The sequence below is a fragment of the Myiozetetes cayanensis genome, unplaced genomic scaffold (assembly GCF_022539395.1).
Source record: "Myiozetetes cayanensis isolate MyiCay16 unplaced genomic scaffold, myiCay2020 scf23, whole genome shotgun sequence".
NCBI classification, from domain to species: domain Eukaryota; kingdom Metazoa; phylum Chordata; class Aves; order Passeriformes; family Tyrannidae; genus Myiozetetes; species Myiozetetes cayanensis.
In genome coordinates this window covers 9,716,764-9,729,365 of record NW_026087445.1, presented here as the reverse complement: position 1 = coordinate 9,729,365, position 12,602 = coordinate 9,716,764, and the positions used below count along the sequence as shown (strand labels likewise).

At 49.8% G+C, this 12,602-nt stretch overlaps 1 protein-coding gene across 2 annotated transcripts in view; it reads right to left on the bottom strand.

Moving 5' to 3' along the window:
• Positions 1-1,509: 1,509 nt before the first annotated feature.
• NEK6 (NIMA related kinase 6) overlaps positions 1,510-12,602 on the bottom strand; it is a 42,514-nt gene continuing 31,421 nt past the window's right edge. For both annotated transcript variants that reach the window (XM_050319709.1, XM_050319708.1), the window contains exons 8-10: positions 9,939-10,033; positions 5,235-5,348; positions 1,510-2,534 (exon numbers count right to left, since the gene is read on the bottom strand). In XM_050319709.1, the coding sequence (XP_050175666.1) occupies positions 2,424-2,534; positions 5,235-5,348; positions 9,939-10,033 (320 nt within the window). In that variant the 3' untranslated portion in view covers positions 1,510-2,423. The remainder of the gene's footprint in view (positions 2,535-5,234; positions 5,349-9,938; positions 10,034-12,602) is intronic.

The window sequence follows — 12,602 nt, the reverse complement described above, 5'->3', positions numbered from 1 at the left end:
AGAGACAGGATACAGGGCAGATCCAGCATCATTCAGTTTGAGTGTCTGTTTTGTCCTAAAATGCTGGGCTTGTACCACCTGAGTTAATGAGATTTCAGTGTTTCATACAGCACTACATAACCCTGTAAAAAACAACCAGAAGGACCCCCTGCAGATTATTTTTAAGTGAAAAGGGGAGGTGTAGCATTGACAGGCAGCTTCAAAAAGTGAACTGGTGCCAGTCCCCAGCCTTAGCATCCTGCAACAAACTTTCTGGAAAAACAGCTCTGATGTGCCACAATTCAGAGGGTAAAGCCTCTCATGGTTTTCCACGGGGACAGTGACAGTCTCTCTGCATTTGTCCATTTGCTGGAAAAGCAGCTGCACACCACAGCTGGTAGGAGCAGTTTCACCCATACTAGGCCTGTTTTTGGATGGGGGGCGGGATTGTATTTCCTTTAATACTGGACTTCTTAGGTTTTTAAACAAAGGTGTTTATTTTGGAAATAATTTTTTTATTTATCTAAAAATGCACAATTGCAAAAAATTACCTTTTGAAATACATTTCCTTACAAGCACTAAGAAGTTTTATGTAGCAAGAAAGTGACCAGAGTTCTCCAGATCCTCCCAGCGAGCTGAGCTGCCCTGGAAGCCGCTGACCCTCCTCGTGTCGCGCCGAGCGCGGCGCAGCCCCCCTTCCCTCTGGCCATGGAGCTGCATCCCAGCTCCAGGACAGCTGCAGTGCAGGGGCAGGCTCAGCTCACACCTGACAGGTGCTACAGAGGCCGGGTGTAAATTAACCAAGCTGGTTGGCATGGGAATGGTGGGAGCAGTTTGGTGCCTCCACGACGTTCTCCTGCTGATTTGAATGTCCTGACTCTCCTGAGAGCAGTGCCCTCAGCGCTCTGCTGAGAAGCCTCAGTAAATGACACCTTGCATTAATGATGCCAACCTTATTCACAGCAATTAATGGCTTTTCTTGGTACCCTATAAAAACATTCCCAAATTTGCTAGGAAGTAGCTGAAGACGGCACTGCGGTTTTCCTTTAAGTAGAGCAAATTAGGTTAAAAAAAAAATCCACTAAAAGCATATATATGTATGTAACCCTAACCCTAATCTTAGTTCAAAAAAAATTAAGGATTTTAAGCTTTCCTTAAAAAAAAAAAAAAAAAAGGCCCAGGCTGCATTTGAACTGTCACACACAAATCCACAGCTGGCACGAGCCCCGGCACAGCGGGAGCGGCGCAGGCTGAGGGGTCTCCTCAGGAACTCCGAGTGCAGCCCCGCTCCTCCCAACAGGCACATGGAATGGAAACACTGGAACGTGAATCCACGGCTGTTCCTAAAGCAGGGAATATTTCCATCGGCAGTAATGAAACAAATCATTGATTCAATGAATGAATTTAGCTGTTGACAATTTTCATGCAGTTAGAGACGATGACTCCTTCAGATCAGGCTGAGATTCATAGACATTCACATTCTATAATGAGCTTTCACAGTTTGAGGGACGGGGCTGATCCTATGCAGAATTCCATACACAAAGCATTTATTTTTAAAAAATTTTCCAAGTGTTTAAAACACTGCTGAAGTTCCACTGATAGTACCCAATGTACTACTGAATGTGTAAAAGTCTCTGCACCAAAATCGAACTGGCTTCGATCAACACTGGTTTTAAACAAGAACCTGGAGGCTGAGAAGAGCCATTCCAAAAGGGAAAATGAGGCTAAGGAGCAATTCTCTGCAGGAGCAAGGCTGGTTTGGGTTTGCTTGGCATGTTTGGCTTCTTTTCCCCAGGCTCATGTTTAACTCCTCTCTGACAGAGAAATGCATCAGCAAAATACACAAAGTTTACAATTTAAAAAAAAAAAAAAAAAAAAAAACCCAAAGTATTTCCCACCCCCCAACCCTTCCCAGTTTCTAAGTCTGAAGAGGAGGGAATTAATAAAAACACATAAATGGCTGCTTTAAAATACACCAAGTAAAAACTGAATTTGCTATTAACCATTTGCAGAAGAGGCAAAGTAGCAGTTACACAAATTACACAAAATCTACGGTAATTCTTACATTAGTATAAAGTGATTTCACTGAAGGAATTATTTCGGTATTTCACATTACAGTTAAGAGAGAAGGTCTGGCAAAGGCCGAGCCCTCGGTAATATTGGCTATCCTAGATTACACACGACAGTTTTAAGAAAGGACCCTTAAATGATCTACATCCGTAACGTTATTTGCCTTAAAAATAAAAAATAAAAGAATCACTTGCAATACCTCACAGAATCTTCACGTTAAAGCACGACCACCTGTAAGAGTCCTTGTCAAATAACCTGCAAATGATGGAGCCTCTGCTGCGAGTGCTCAACCTCCCACCTGTGTGACCTGGCACCAGTCGCTTTCAGCTGAGAAAAGGATTCAAGTAAGACTGAGCTGTGCTGGCTCGGTGCGCTCATGTGCTCGAGGTCCACACGTGCATTTGTTTGGCTATTTGGTGCACGTAACCGATGTCAGGCCGCTGATCCGGGTCGGGGTATATGCACATGCTGACCAGCTCCCGCAGCTGCAAGACAGGACAACAGGCAGACGGGAATGAATCCGCTGCTTCCTGACTGGGAGAGGCTCCAGATCGTCTGCCCGAGCTCTGCAGGCCAGGCCGGGAGCTGGGAACTCCTCCTGCAGATGTTGAGCAGGTTGCAGGCACATGTCTCTCTGTCTCCTGTGTGTCCCGCCTCCAGACGGGCCAGGAAGAACCTTCCCCACCACATCTCCACTGAGTATTTAAATCTCCCACACCCCAGCACATTTTCCACACCAGAGGAGCAGAGGGAGCCCGGCCAGGAGCACCCAGCACGTGCAGCCGGGGATGGGGAGCGCGGGGCAGAGGGAGGGAGGCACCAGTGGCCTGAGCAGGATGTGGCTGAAGGAGGGAAAACCAGATCACCACCACAGTGTGCCTGAGGTGGCAGGCGGGGAGGGACCTTCCAGGAGGGACCCTCAGGGAAGGGGGACCCTGAGCCGAGCTCCTGGTACAACAACTGTGCTGCCCTTCCCACACCAACCCTGGCACCAAACCCTGCCAGCCCTGGAGTGCAGCAGTCTGACCAGCACTTAAGCATCTTAAGCTGTTGGACATGGCTGTGAGACCCTGGTGTTTCCTAAAAACCTTTGTGAAGGAGAGAGACTGGTCATTGATTATGTTTAATAAATAAAATGCAGAAGGGCTGGAGTCTCCCCACCTCCCAACCCTCTTTATTGTGCACATGAAAGATTGTAGCTTTTAATTATACAGACACTGAAAGCTGCTCGTACCCCCGAGGCACCGGGAGAAACAGCCTTGAGCCTCTGATCTTCTCACATCCTCCCAGAGCCATAGTGCCAATTATTTTAGCAGTAATTAAAAGCATGACCATACAGCTATCAAGCACACAGCTTCAGCTGCATTAACTGAATGTACTTGAGGTTTTCAGCTCTGGATGGAGGAAGGCCCCATCTTTGTTCCCACCCCAAACCTGCTGCTGGGCCCTGCCCCATTCTCTGGTGACTTTTCCTGACCTGAGGGCAGGGATGCTGCTGCCTTTGTAACCCCGAGACCCTAAAGATTTAACACAGCCCTGATCAGCCAAGATCACCACAAGACTCCCACCAACAAATTAAAATGCTTAGAGCTCACCCAAGGCTGTGCCATCAGGACGTTGGTCCAGCCAGGAGCCGAGCAGCACTTGAACAGTTCTGTCCCCACAGGCAGCTCAGCAGCACCGACAGCACCGGCGGCTGAGCCTGGACCAGCACTGCCAACCCGGATCTCCAGTTACCAGGAATCTGCTTCCAGTACAGAAAACCAGTCCTGGCTGCAGTCCCAGCTCCTCCTCCTGCTACCAGCAGCACAGAGCTGCTCACAGGAGGATCTGGCCTGGTGAGCCACAAAAAGCCACAAAGAGGAAACACCCCGAAACCCGGGGTTCTGCTGAACCAATGTGTTCTCTGAACCAACCCACACAGCTGTACCACACTGGCTGTTGTTGATGGTGCAGCCCTGTTCTACCCCTCACAGGACTGGAGCTGTTGGCTGTTTCCCTGGGCAGCAGAGGAGCTGCAGCCACAGGCACAGCCTCTGCCAGCATCCCGTGAATAGTGCATGAACCATCTGGAGCCGAGTTCTCCGGGACCCGGCGCTCTGAGCTGCAAAGCAGCCTCTCACCCCGCACTGTATCACTGCACTACACACACTCTTTAGCACTGCCAGAGGGAAGCAAACAGACAGTAATTGTACAGACAGGAAACACATCTGTCAACTTACACTAATTCCTGCTGCCAGCAGGCATGTCTGAGTGAAGGAGCTGCACAGCTCGGCAGAGGGACCGGCAGGGCCGCGGCAGCTCGGGGGAAATGCACAAATGCACTTTACAGACTGGCTCTCAAAGCACCGTTTGGCACCAGAGCCTCAAAAAGCGAAGCCAAACACAGCGTGCAGCGTGGGGCCCTCCCGGGGTGGAGGCCAGGCCGGGGATTGCCCAGGCATCCTGCCTCGCTCCTCAGGACTCGGAGATGGAGTCAAACAAAAGCCCCACAGGACAGAGTGAACATTTAAAATTCCATTACCCATTTCCTTTCAAATAGCAGGCAACTGTAAGGAAGGAGGAGGTAAGGAAAACCAGCTGCTTTGTCGAGGTAAGGGAGGAAAAAAGCAAAGCCCTTCTGAAAGGCCCTGAGGAAGCCCAGGGCGTGTCTGCAGCTGCAGGGAAGGGCACAGGGCCGGGGGTTTATGCTGCGCTTCAGAGGCTGCTCCCACCCCTCTCCTTCAGATGCACAGCCTTGAAAAGCCCCAGTGCAGCTGCTGTAGAGGTGCTTATTGCATTAAACTAAACGGCTATTCTTCTCTTTTTCTTAAAAAGAATCCTTCCCCCCTTCATTACACACTGTTCATAAACAAACATTTCAGTGCTGTTTTATGGAATGTTGTTTTAAGGGAAAGGAAGCAAGGAGAGGGCTTTCCCACGGCTCACTGCTGGTCTCTGCCAGCGCCCCAGACTCAGTTCCAAAATATTTCTCATGTTAAGAAACCTTTTTTTGCCTTGATTTAGCTTGCCAATGTTCAGCCATCACAACAGCTGTTTCCTCAGCCAGGTACCCAGGAGCCCCAGGGCACCCCCCATTCTGCCCTGGATGGGGCTGTTCCTCCTCCCAGGTTCCCTTTCCCCGTGCCAGAAGGAACTTCAGTGCACCCCCACCCCATTCCCCTGCAAACACACTCCCGATTTACCTTTTCAGAATAATGTTCAGCTGGAAGAGGTGGGTAGTCACATTGCTCTATTTTTTGGCAAAGAGAAAACAGGTTCATTTTATCTCCATAGAAGGGACTCTGCAGAGCTGCCATCTGGAGAGAAAAAACCAGGAAACATTTCAGAAAGGCAAAGGATTTGAGAGTCCTCAGTGCTGCTGGTTTGCAAGAGCCAATTCTGTTCTCTGCCAGTGAGCAAGGGATGCTGCTGCTCCCAGACTGCCCCCAGCCCGCGCTGCTCCAGGGTCCCCACAGCTCTGCAGCCCTGGCAGGGCTGGTGCCAGGCACTGCTCTGCTTCCCAAGGAAAATACCCAAGAAATAGGATGCTTGGACCACTGAGAGCATCAGTGAGAACCCAACTGGCTCTAAGCCAACTCTGAAACCCTCTCAAACAATCATCTCTCTAAATCTGTGGACATTTAGCTACTTAAAATGCAAAGAATCTTAGAGTACTTCAGCCTTTAAAAAAAACCAAAACAACCTCAAAACACACCTCTCTCCTGCCAGAAATCTGCTATTTATAAAAGAATATCCCAGGCAGATTTGGGAACCAAACTACTGACAATGTTCCTGATCAGTCTGGTCTTTCCCCCTTTCAGTCCTGTGTTATGGCTCCAGCACTGGCACCTTCAGCAGTGCCACAGCTGCCCCAGATAACCAGGCTGCTCCCCCAGGAGAGACCCACGGGAGGCTCTGGGGGACAACTCCCTCCAGAGCACACAGAGACTGCATGAAGATGTGTCTGTGCCACACTGGAGTCTCAGGAGGGAACTCCACCTCTGAGTGTGCAAAGCCACGTGGGCTGGGAGTTCCACGAGGTGTAAGCAGAGGGAAGCCCGAGGCTCCAAGAGCTGCAGCACCAGGGGCACCCCTGCCCTGCAGTGGTGGCTCAGGCTGTGTCTGCTGATGGGACAGCAGCACCCTCTGCTCGTGTTCCCACGCAGGGCCTGGAGCTCAGGGGTCAGAGCAGCCCCACCCAGCACAGCAACACCTCCTGCTGAGGAATTCCTGCTGCGTAACTGGGGGTGTTACCCCTCTGTTCAGATTTTTAAACCGTTTTCTGACCAGCCCCATCACCTGGGCTTGCTTTTCATCCCTAGGCCAGCTGAAGCTGCTGCTTCTCCCTGCGGCTTTGAGGGGTTTTCTGATGATTATGAGTCTGTTGCTCATTACTCTGCACGGTGCTGACACACAGCGAGCTCCCAGCAGAGTTAGAGCCAATACCAGCCCCTGCAATCCATTACCTGCACTTAGGAGCCAAGATTGATGGGTTCTGAGGGATTTGGTGACAGACAAATGGTTTTGATTAGGACAGGGTTGGAACTGCTGGGTTTGGGCTGGTTCCCAGCAGAGGACGTGGCTGGGCAGGGGCCCTGCAGGAACGGGCTGTGGGTCCCACCAAAACCTCAGTGCCATCAACACACGTCCAGGTGTCCAGCAGTGCAGGACACACCAGGAGAAACTACCCTTGGTTTAAATCACCAGCCTGCCTTTTAAAGCATTTAAAGTTACTACGTTTCTTCCTCACTCCTCACCACTCCTACCAGTAGTAACCTAAGCTGCTCCTCATGAACCTACACCCTGAGGGGCTCCCAAGGAGCCCAGAGTCAGGTGAGAACGTTTGGAAGGTTCTGAAGGCAAGAGGTGAAGTATCACTGTTGCTTCACTACTGTCAGAAACAGGCAAATCAGTGGGAGAAAAATTACAGTCCAATTAGAGACTCCACTCTCCAATTAGGATTGATGGCAAACTGCTCTCAGTGGGTTCAAACAATGCAGAGAGCCCAGCACACAGGGCTGTGCCAAGCACAGCACTAATGGGGAAAGGGGAAGCACAGAAGGCAAGCAAGGGTTAAACGGGGTCTCCAGGATCTCAATACAAACACCACTAATGCCAGTGAGGTTGAGAGGGATCTTCCAATTCCTGTTCCCTTTTCATCCCAGGGATAGTTAAGCCGTGATGTGCCAAAGGGAGGAATGGGAAGGAAACACGGTGGGGTTTGGGAGGGTAAATGCAGGGAATTAAAGAGGAAAGAGAGGGCACCCAGTGGTAACCAGAGCGGGGCCATCACCACAGGCACTCCAAGTGTCTCACTGAGTGCAGTTTGTGATGAGCTGGGGTTTGCTGCTGACATTTTGATTAGAGCAATTACCCCAGGCCCGGCAGATCCCCCGGCCAAGCCCCACCACGCAGCACGACTGGTTGGAATCCCTGCTACTGCTTCCACTGATCATCTTGCCACAACTGCTGAAGTCACTGCTTCTAGCTACATTCTGGGAATTAACAACTTATTTTTATCCCCTCCAAGTTATCTTGCTGACAGACATCTACAGGAAGTGAGGGATGAAGACAGTTACTACTATATTGATAAGATTTAATAAAAATCACTGTGTGATTATCAATGTCAAAGTTAAGTGGTGCTATGTGGCATCATGTCCCAAAGCCCTCAATGTTCCCTAAGTGGATTCCAGTGGACACGCCTGTCTCTGAAGGCAATTTGTACGTTAAATCTCTGCAGCTTATCTGCACAATCTATCTGGAGAAAGATCAGAAGTGACTCAGACCCAAACAAGCATCCCCCTTCCTTACTTCTTAAGCCAAATGGAAAAACATTCTCCTTATAAGAAATCAGTGCAGATAAAACAAAGCTCCTTCAAAGGCACACAAATCCGAGGTTTAATTTTTGAAATTCTAGAAAGTTTAAGAAGTCAAGTAGCTGTTTAACTGCTGAACACAAAACTGGTACCTGTCAAGTCTCCTTTGGAATCTGCAAGATCTCACAGCTCCTGTTCCCAAAGTTAAGCCTTACCTACGTAGGAAGGAAATCCAAAAACGCTTCACATGCCAAACCTCTCAGATGTTACTGTAGTACTGCTACTCCTACCAGAGAATTATGTTTAGTGTGCAATTAATTCAGCTGCTTGAAATACAAGGAGTACCAAGACTCCTGTGCCATAAGGGGACCATATTGCCTGCAACAAAAACATATCTTAGCACAACGCTAAATATTTCTCTCTGCATAAATCTGGAATTCCATCTCCAGGAGCTCAGCCTGGGAGGGACCCTGGCACTGCAGCAGCACCCGGGAGTGGAGTCCACCTGGGGCCACCCTGCCTGCTCCTGGCAGAGCTGGCCAGGCCAGCCCCCCACAGCAGGGCCAGTCCTCACTGGGAATTCCTCCTCAGGCCAGCACAATGAAGTACTGGGAGGTCAGACTTCCTTCCCTCTGTGCCCACAGCTGAAACTCGAAATCCCTTTTCAAACACGACCAGCAGACCCAGGGACACACACCTGTACTGCTCTGGTACCACTGCAGCCAACACTGGCACTGTGCCCGGCTCCGGGGACCCACGGGTGTCACCAGGAGCAGCTTCTGGACCCCACTCCAGTCCACAAACGCTACTGGGCCCACTGTGCTGCTGGAGTGGAGCCCCCTGGGGTCTGCAGTGCCTTCAGCAGGGTTTGATCTGAGTTCCCAGCCCAGCCTCTCTCTCAGCAGGTTCACCCCCCGGAATTTTACACCTGCAGCAGCAAACCAGCCCCCCCCTGAAGCGTGTGGCAGTGCCACCCCAGGCAGGGCCTGCCTCCCTGAGCAGGCACTCAGCTCTGGGGGAAGATGCTCTTCCCACAAGGACCCCGCAGTGGCAAGCTCTGACTCCTGCTGGGAACAGCCATGTTATGGCAAAACTGACTTTTACACCACCTTGTCCTACCGTGTTTGTTTAACCAACCAGCTGAAGTACAGGCTTAGCCAGAGTATCTTTCACATCTGATGTGCTCACAAAAACAATTCCATTTCTCTAATTCCATGTGGTTACAAGAAGTTGTACTGAGAAGCAAAATGTCACCAGTTCACATAATTTGTTATCCAAAGAGGACATGAGCAACATTCTTATTACTAAATATCCCAGGGATTTTTAATCCTCTGGGCTGGGATAAAAGCTTTCTAAATGTTGACGTGCACTTTCACTTGAATTCGAAGATGCATCCATTTAAAAAAAGATTTAGATTAGATTATAAACGAGTACAAGACTGTTCAATACCCTTTGATCCCTGCTAAAAATGAAATCATAAAACTGAATGCACTGTTATAAAATCATAGCACTTATTTTCAAAACACACGTAACACCTTTAAAGAACAAGTTGCACACTGGGCAGTTCATCTCTGGGTCTGTGCCTGGAGCTGTAACACAATGCACAATTAGAAAAACTTTCACCCATAGGCTAATAGTTAAAGACCCTGATTTCACATTACATAAAAACTCTTATTTTTCTTTACTGAAAGCTCCCAGAATTAAAATACTGCAATTGGTCAGAATGGATTCTAAGAAACCAGTAGCTTGCATTCAAATGGATTTGCTATTTTGAAAACAAAAGCAGTGTTCAGGAGACACTCTGACTATGCTGCCCTAACAGAGCTCTGCTCCCAGCAGGAAGGAGGGATGCAGTGAACTGGCTTTTCATGGCTGCATCCTCAGCATCTGCTGTGACCTAAATTAACTTTGTGTGAGTGCTGTGCTGGGTGGCACAAGCCCTTTGTTCGTGCTCAGCCGGCACTCGGCGAACACAAAGCCAGACAACTTTTCCTTGGGTTTCTCCCCCAGCGCCTGCAGTCAGCCCGGCCCCCTGCACTCCTGCCCGTGCTGTGGGTTCCACACACCCAGGGGAACAGAGAAGATACTTGCCTCGTACAACAAACAGCCCAGGGACCAGATATCAGACTTAAAGTTATAGCCGTTCTCGTGTATTCGCTCTGGGGACATATAGTAGGGAGTTCCCACTGCAAAACAAACAGAACAGGGTTATTGTCTCCCCAGGGAGCGTGCACCCCTCACACACTGCTGTCCCCACCCCTGCTGCCACCAGCACCGCACCCCCAGGGCAGGGAACAGCTCCACACAGGGGCAAAACTTTCTGCAAGAACTAGGATATCATTCCAAACTTTATAACCCTGCTCCAACTTGCACTCGTGTCAGAAGCTGGGGGATTTCCATGTACTTCCACAAGTCTGTACTTTATCAAAAGAAATTTACTGCAGTATTTTGGACAGAAGTTACAGGAAATTATTAATAAATTCCTTACCTCAAAAAGGTTCTTTTTTAAATCCTAAATAAGTTTCAGTTGTGGTACTGAAAATACAAGACATCCTGGCAGTCTCAGCTACATCAAATAATCCTCAGATACATCATTTATTAAAACATCCAAGGACTGTATATGCTCTTTTCTCCTGCTTCCCCTGCTTGTCCGTCCCCTGTCAATTTTTTTTTTCTTTTGGCATTCCAGTGTATCCTTCTCCTAATTAAAGACCTTTCCCTCACAAGATGGCAAATGTTTAATTTGCCTGTAACATTCAGTTTACAATTTCTCCATTTGAAATGCTGACTGAGACAGCTGGAGGACTAATAAGCAGCTGAAAGAGTGCTGGAGGTGGAGGGGAAGAACAGCCACCACCTTCCCCAGCGTTCCTGAGGAGGGATCTGCACTGTGGGAAATAAATGAGTTCTGGGGAGAAAGCAACAGCCTTGAGAGGCAAAACCCAACCCCTGCCACCTGCACAGGTGACCCAGCACAGAGCTGGTCATTTATTTGGACCCCCAAGAAGTTCAGCAATCAGCTGCCCTGCATGGTGAACTCAGCTCATGCTTTCAGGTCATTAAACAAGAAATTACTCCCCTTTCACTGTGAAGGTACCCTAATGAGAAGTTACATTTCTGTAAATTCTATACAAACCACAACAGAGCAAAAATAGCACATGGAGATTATTTTGTTTCCATGCTGAGGAGGAGCAAGTCAGATTGACACAGTCCCAGATCTGGCTGGGGAAGTTTAATTGCCAGTGAAAAGCCCCTGGGTATGGAAGAGACCAGAGTTCTGTTAATAATTTTTAACAGACTACATAGAGTGACTTCAGAGGACACCAGGAGCAGGCAGGACTCAAAGAGCCCAGCCAGCCTTTCCAGGGCTCCGTCCCACGTGCACGCAAGACACACACGATGGACAGCACAGCTCTCCCAGTAATCCCCACACAGCTGCCAGACCTCTGTGCAAGAACTGACTTGGCTGGGACAGCACTGATTCATCTTCCTGATTAAAAATATGCAGCTGCAGCAGCAGCAGTGACTTGTTCCATGAAGTTCTTGGACAGTTTTGGAAGCCTGCACTGAGCACCGGCGTGTGAGACACTTCCCCAGCTGCACTGTCTCTGTGATGCTGCTCATCCTACCCCCGAGCTCGGGGAGTGGGGCAGGGCCGGGGGGAGCAGCAGAGCAACCCCAGCCCTGCCCCGAGGTGCCCGTGCTCCGGTGCCAGGGCCGCTCTCGGGCTGTTATTCTGGTCACTGCGCGACCACCTCGGAGCAGGAACGAGCGGGCTCTGCGGCCACGGCAGCCAGGTCAGCTGGGGCAGCGCCCCTGGTGCTGTGGATGATGTCTGGTTCAGAGGATTCCTGCTTTAGATAAGCCTGAGCCCCCCTGGGTGCTCGTGCCACGGCTCGGTGCCCTCCTGCCCAGCCGGGCATTAATCTGCTCCACTACATCCAACAGCTCTGGAGCTCCCCACGCCTGAGCTCCTCTCCTGAGCCCACCCACCACATTTACCTGCCATTACCGCAGCCTTGTCAGCAAATGTACAAACAAGCAGAGCCCTGCGTTTCAAAACTGAGGCATTAATTTTTAAATAACTGTCATGATAAAAGACTGACAAGCCCAATTCTCTTTACGGCCTGTCCAGCATTACGTGGGAATCTCCCATAATGAGCCTCTTCTAGAAAACTGCACAAGGCTTCCAGTGCAATCACTCAGGGCTCACCATCGCATCCCATTAGTCAATTTGACAAGAGCAGTCTAATCGGAGACCGTTCATCACAAACTTTCTTTGGCATTTGCCCTGCTGAAAATACAAAATATTGCTCCGATCCAGTATCACTCACCAGGTGGTAGAGCAATGGTTTTGAAGTCATAGAGGTTGCCAAACCATAGGGAAGCTATGGCTAAGTAAGGAGCTCCCTGCTCTGCTCCTGGCAGTTGAAACACTTCACTTGACCCTGAGCCCCTTCAGCGATGCCCGAGCACCCCGGCTCCCCCCGGGCACAGCTACAACATCCAAGGCAGGGAAATGCTAATTATTCCCAGTTAGAACAGCAGCAGAGTCTCCTATGTCACCAGGAAAACACAGAGGCAAAGGCAGCAAAGTTATTCCAGAAATAAAATTCCAATTCCTTCTCTCTCATCTCCAGTCTGAATTCCAGCCCCACCTGTGCACAGGTCCCACAGCTGCCCCAGCACACCCAGGGCTCACTCTGAACACAGCCAGGCTCTCCCTGCACAGGGCAGATCCCGCTCAGCCCCTCT